The sequence below is a fragment of the Heptranchias perlo genome, chromosome 21 (genome assembly GCF_035084215.1).
Source record: "Heptranchias perlo isolate sHepPer1 chromosome 21, sHepPer1.hap1, whole genome shotgun sequence".
NCBI lineage: Eukaryota > Metazoa > Chordata > Chondrichthyes > Hexanchiformes > Hexanchidae > Heptranchias > Heptranchias perlo.
Window position 1 is genome coordinate 8,882,963 of NC_090345.1, and position 6,788 is coordinate 8,889,750.

Here is a 6,788-nt window from a genome sequence, read left to right on the forward strand (position 1 = left end):
ATTTTTTAGTAGCTTTCCCTTAGTCCTAAGTAAATAACAGTGACACGAATCATTCTTAAATTACAACATATGGCCTTGTGTGCCCCTTCAAAACTCAGCATGTTACACAACACTCGAGACTAATAAAAAATGTAATTCTTCCACTGCCGGTAAATAAATTGGACAAACACGTACCAACTCTCATGCAATGATTGCCAAGTAATACTGGGTCTATCTCTGCACCATGCCAACTTAACCCCTTTTTATAATAAGTAATGCCAAAGTATGCTTGCGCCCACTGATTAGAGAAGCAGCATTGTTGACTTAAAAGCTCCATCACCTTGCCACTGATTCATCCCCTCCCCAGCCACTGTCTCAGGCCGAACCAGACTATTCACAACCTTGGTGTCCTATTTGACTCCAAGCTGAGTTTCTGACCACATATCGTCTCCCTCACAATGACCGCCTATTCCTGCCTGTGCCTACCTCAGCCCATCTGCTGCTGAAACTTTCATCCATGTCATTGTCAAATCCAGGCTCGACTATTCCAATGCTCTCCTGGCCGGCTTCCTGTCCTCCACCCTCCATAAACTCCTATCTGGCACCATGTCCTGCTCACCCACCACCCCTGTCCTCACTGACCTACATTGAATCCTGGTCTCCCAACGCCTCCAAAATTAAAAAATTTTCATCCTCGTGTTCAAATCCCTTCATGGTCTCGCTCCTCACTATCTCTGTAACTTCCTCAAGCATTACAAGTCCCTCTCCCCTGAACTCTCCATTCCTCTGACTCTGTTCTATTGTGCACCCCGATCTCCCTTCACCCCACCATTGGTAGCTGTGCCTTCAGCCACCTAGGCACCACTCTCTGGATTTCCCTTCCTAAACCCCTCTGCCTTTCCACCTCCCTCTCTTCCTTTAAAACCCTCCATAAAACCCACCTCTTTAATCAAGCTTTTGGTCACCCCTCCTAATATTTCCTCCTTTGGCTTGGCGTCCATTTTTTCCTTATGCCATTCAGCCCATCAAGCCTGCTCCGCCATTCGATCAGATCATGGCTGATCTGTACCTCAAATCCATTTACCCGCCTTTGATCCATATCGCTTGATACCCTTACTTAACAAAAATCTATCAATCCATGTCTTGAAAATTTCAATTGACCCTCCCTGCACATGACTGGGACAGAGTCGAGCTTTACACTGCATCTAGCTCTATTATGCCTTACCTGGGAGTGCTTGATGCTGATACCAGGTGCCTGAAATGGAAACTGTTCCATTCTTACACATCTTGATGGGCACAAGAAGAAAAAAATAGATTTTGACTTAACTTCTTTTAAAACTCAATGATCTAAACTTAGAATCACCACCATCATCATCATTATTCAACTCTGAATACTCGTCTCTTCCTCTGCATCTATTTGTGAATGTGGTTTACTGAATGTGGACACAGTACTTCATCGTCATTTTATAGAAGATTGCAATGGAAAAAGGTAGGCGCAAGTGGTTGCTAGACCACATGTATGACGGAGAGGGGAATAGAAGGAAAATTCCCTTCCTGTTTCTCTTCCCTGATGGAAGTGTGTGGACCCTGCCACCCACTTAGCCCAGATTTAACTGAAACTCAGGCTGGGTGATCAGTGGATGAACCATTTTGTCTCAGTATGCATTGGAATCCCATTGCACAGGTCTAGGAAGAAGCCTGTTTCAATTTATAGATGATTAATTCTTGTGTACTAACACACATTTACATTTTGAATCTTTTTTAACAAGATGGAATAAAGACGATTCACTATGTGTGCTATTTTGAAAAAAAAATGTTTCCCAGTGGTGGAATCCAATGGGGACCTGTAGTTTCTAAGAGTTGCCAAGGCAACAACATTCCATGTGCCTAAAAGTGTACGTTTCTTGGCCCACCTGACTTTGGAGAATAGTCCTCTCAATTTGGATAGGAGTTTTGTTTTTGTCTTTAATTCGTTCTCAGGATGTGGATATCCTTGGCAAGGCTGGCATTTATTGCCCTTCTGTAGTTGCCTTGAGAAGGTGGTGGTAGGCCGCCCTCTTGAACCGCTGGGTGGCTTGCGAAGTCACTTCAGAGTCAACGACAGTAGTGTGGGACTGGGATCAGTCTGGCTCAGGATAGTCGTGAACCAGTTGTGTTTTTACGACAATCTGACAGCTTCATGGTCACTTTTACTGATACCAGTTTCTTATTTCCAATTTTTAAAAACTGAATTCAAATTCTCAAACTGCCATGATGGGAACTCACAACATTCTCCGGATTATTAGTCTAAGCCTCCGAATTACCAGTCTAGTAACACTGCCACTACATTACCGTACTGCAACAGCTTGTGATCCATAGTGAATCAGAATCAACTTTGAGATTAATATAGCTCTACTATAAAAGTCTTTTACAGAAAATAAATAGCTGAGGTATTCCCTGAACAGTGTGTGGAGGCTTTTGAGGTGTTATGACTACATTTGCTCTCTGTATATTTATCTATCTTCTCTTTTTCTCTTATTTATTTTCTCTCCTGGAACTGGCCATCAATGTTTTGACTCTCCCAGCTGACTCCCTTTTTTGTTTTTATATGCCACTGGCTTAGTTTCTCTGTAGTTTTCTCATACCCTGATCCTTTGTGTGTTTCTTTGCCGCCTTGTCTGCTTTTTAAAATCTTTTATTTATTTTTCAACGGAGCATGCGGCCACACAACGTCCCATTCAACAGACAGGCCAATGATCACCAAAACCCAGGAGTAAAGTCCGTTGAGTGACAGTTGAGTCCAAGGGGAAATAATTCAAGGTGAGACTCCCGGCATGGAGTTTTGCTAAACTGGATCAATCGCCTATTGTTTTATCTGCTATCTCCAAACTGCGCTCCCGAATTGGAGAAGGTCCATGCCAGGAGTCTTGCCTCGTATGGCCCTAACGGATAGTGCTTGTGCTAATATCCTGTTAGTAGGGTTGTGTTTATGGCTGTATTGACATGTTTGTAAGTGTGCCTTTGCTCTGATAGCAAGTTACACGCAAATGAGTTCCAGTGTCCCATTGGCAGACTATGTGCATGCTAGTGCATGTGCCCTAGATCACAAGATAGGTTCATATGGAGAAGGTCCATTCTAGCTCATCCTTCAAGAATGCACAACCCTATCATCTTCTCATTACAGCATCTGGCTGCCTCTTAAATTGGTCCAATCTTCTGATTTTAACCATTCTTCCTGCCAACCCGTTCCAGCTAATTATCATTCTCTATTGCAGCTACATATGTGTGGCCTACTGGCACTGCGTACATGTATCCAAATGCCCTATCCAAGTGACCGCAAAGTGTTAGCCATGGCTCAATCTGTCGCACTATCGCCTCTTGAGTCAGCGGGTTATGGGTTCAAATCCCACCCCAGAGACTTGAGCACAAAATCTGGGCTGACACTCCAGTGCAGCACTGAGGGAGAGCTGCACTGTTGGAGGTGTAGACTTTCGGATAAGATGTTAAACCACGGCCCTGCCTGCCCTCTCAGGTGAATGTGAAAGATCAGACGGCACTAATTCGAGGAAGAGTGGCGAGTTGTCCCCAGTGTCCTGGCCAATATTTAGCCCTCAACCAATACCACTAAAAAAACAGATTATCTGGTAATTGTCACATTGCTGTTTGTGGGACCTTGCTATGTGCAAATTGGCTGCTGCCTTTCCTACATTACAACAGCGACTACACTTCAAAAAGTACTTCATTGGCTGTAAAGCACTTTGGGGCATCCTGAGGTTGTGAACAGATGCTATATAAACAACAACAACTTGCATTTATATAGCATTTTAACATAGCAAAACATCCCAAGGTGCATCACAGGAGCGATTATCAAACAAAATTTGACACCAAGCCACATGAGGAGATACTAGGACAAGTGACCAAAAGCTTGATCAAAGAGGTAGATTTTAAGGAGTGTCTTAAGGAGGAGAGAGGTAGAGAGCTGTAGAGGTTTATGGAGGGAATTCCAGAGTTCAGGGCCTAGGCAGCTGAAGGCACTGCCGCCAATAGTGAGCGATTAAAATTGGGGATGTCAAGACGCAAGAATTGGAGGAGCGCAGAGATCTTGGAGGGTTGTGGAGCCGGAGGAGGGTACAGAGATAGGGAGGGGGGAGGCCATGGAGGGATTTGAAAACAAGGATGAGAATTTGAAAACAAGGATGAGAAATTTAAAATCGAGGTGTTTAAATAAATGCAAGTCTTTCTTTCTATCTACAAGGTAGGTGCAGCTATTTCCTATAAGCAGAATCTAATCCATACGTTACTCAAATTCAACCAGATGTTGCATACCCGTTAAAGATCTGCCTTTTCCTCAATGAGGCAGTCTAACTATCGACCAGCAGGTGCAGTGCATGTGTCTTCTATATGAAACAGGATCCTCCTAACCATGGTCTTGCTTTGTCCTAGGTCAGTGCAGTTGAATGGTCGTCCGCTAGTAATGGTAGACGATGAAACATTTCCCGAGCTAAAACCAAGAACTCTACGAGCCGGGAGAATTGTGGTAGTTCCACCTCTTTCCATCGGATTCTATGTGGTGAAGAATGCCAACGCCCCCTCTTGCAAGTTCCGGTAGCCACGCTGCCCAGCGGCTGAAAACCTGCCACCTTGTCCTAAGCAATAGTAAAAAAAAAAATTAACAGCTGACTATTTCCATTCCTGAACCTCTTCTGAAACCATGGCCTGAAAAATCCCTGAAGTGTCAAAATGTGATAGCCCTCTCTTTCCTCCCAATCTTCCCTCAGATATTAAGAATTTGTTCTGCAGGTTGTTGTCTGGTTCACTGATTGACTAACCAGCTCACACATTACAGCAATTCCTTTGTCTTAATGGTCTTCAATGAATGACTTTTTTTAAAAGCAAAATCATCCAAGGAGCAGTCTTCATAACCACAGCAAGTCTACTGTTCAGACAGCGTGTTAGACTCTGGATTATACACTGACAATGCCTCAGGCACCTTCTGTACAAAAGAGTTATTTTTCTAGTCAGATACTGTAAATCAGACCCAAATCTCCATAGCAACCTCTTCAAGACATCCAATTAGTCGGTTTTATATTGTCAGTCTGGTCTGTGTAAGTGGAATAAATGTGTTTTCCATGGTTGTTAACCAGCCTCCACCAGCTTTCCTGATGTCTTAATGGGTCAGAGCACCACCTCTGTGTGTAACTGAGCCATCCAGGCCAGGGAGGCCCCAAGTTCAATTGATGGTTTGCGCTGAGTTAGCTGATCTCCACTGGATTGCTGGTAGGGGGTTGCTACGGTACCCCTAGCCTCAGTAGCCCTTGGTTAGGAAGAGGGGGCAGAGGTGGGGGTGCGGGGGGGGAAATCAGCCAGAGTTCTCATATCCATTGACCGCTGCTGGAAAGTGTGTGTGTATTAATCATGGGTGATGACTGATGCAGACATGGCTGTGATGCCATTCATGGTTGAATAACTTGCGAACACTTGCCGTCTGGGCTCACACAAGTATGGAAATTCGGGTGAGCAACCAGAGGGTTGTCACCTCGCTGGGTAGTCAGCACCATTCGAAAAAGTGGGGAGAAAACTGGAGGAACTGAGAATCTCCATTAAACAGTGAGCTTCTCTCATTCATAAACTCCATTTTGTACTGAAGGCAATTCATGATACAGGATTTCTAATTGTTACATTAAGCACGGGCACAAATTCTATCCAATTATCCAATAGTTTTTTTTTGTCTTTTAAGTGTCAAGTAGAACAATTATGGAGTATGTCACCCTCATCCTCCCCCTGTATCACTCAATCCTTTCAATTCAAATAGAAATAAGCTTCACGTATGGTAGCAGAATGTTACACATTGAAACATCCCACCAGTAAGGCAAAATTGCAATAAGTTGCTTGTGAATTTGTCAATCATCAGTTATCCAGCCAGCATCAGTTCTGGGGGAAGAAATCACTTTCATCAAGTTTTTACCTCCTATTTGGAATAAATTCCATAATCCCACGTACGTGAGATATTTATCGCAGGGCGTAAGGTGAATTGAGAAGCTGTATATAAAATTAATTCATAAAATTAGTGGACGCTAACCACAAGGGTCTGTGGACAGTGCCTCTGGAAAAGGCAGGGCGGATATGTAAATGGTCCAGGAGGGTCCCAAATGTAGACCAAAACAACAGGAAGAGCTGTAAGGGCTGGATGTCCTTTCTAATGTTAATAACTTATTTGCCATTCTTCAATCCTTACCTGAACTTAAGGACCATTTAATCTAAACTCCTAGTATTATGGGACAGTTCCAAACAAAGAGCAGATCAGTATGGACGCTGAAGAGTCAATTGGAAACCCCAGTAGCTCTTTGGGAAGGAAACCTGATTGACTGAAAAAAATAAGTGATGTATATAACTAATAATGCACTTGGGGATCAGGACAAAACTTGTCTCGTCCCAATCCTTATGAATCCACACTTCTTTCCTCAGTTACCATCCCAGTTGCATCATTTCCCAGATACCTGCAAGTGCTTACCAGCTACTCAGAAGTCTCACCACTTTGCCGTGTCCTATTTTAATTCCTTTGCATTTTAACATTATGCAGTAGTGACAGACAGCTAATCACTTAAAATAATGTCACGTTAAAATGTCCTACTATGTAATTAGCAGTATCAGAAACAGAAAATATTAACAACACTTAATATATTTGATGTCTTGCTTATAAAAGTATTTACTAAGATGTTCATATCTCTTTGAAAGATGAAGAAGCGTTTCAAGTTTATAACTCATATACTCGCCTTACCCAGGAGTTTATTTTAGCACTACACCATATAGCATGTCCTCCAGCGACTGAA

General features: G+C 43.1%; 1 protein-coding gene across 1 annotated transcript in view; it reads left to right on the forward strand.

The window, feature by feature from the left end:
* Window positions 1–5,098, forward strand: part of hpse2 (heparanase 2) — a 220,012-nt gene extending 214,914 nt beyond the window's left edge. Inside the window, exon 12 of the mRNA XM_068002697.1 lies at window positions 4,402–5,098. Within this exon, the coding sequence (XP_067858798.1) occupies window positions 4,402–4,567 (166 nt within the window). The 3' untranslated portion in view covers window positions 4,568–5,098. The remainder of the gene's footprint in view (window positions 1–4,401) is intronic.
* The last annotated feature ends 1,690 nt before the right edge of the window (window positions 5,099–6,788 follow it).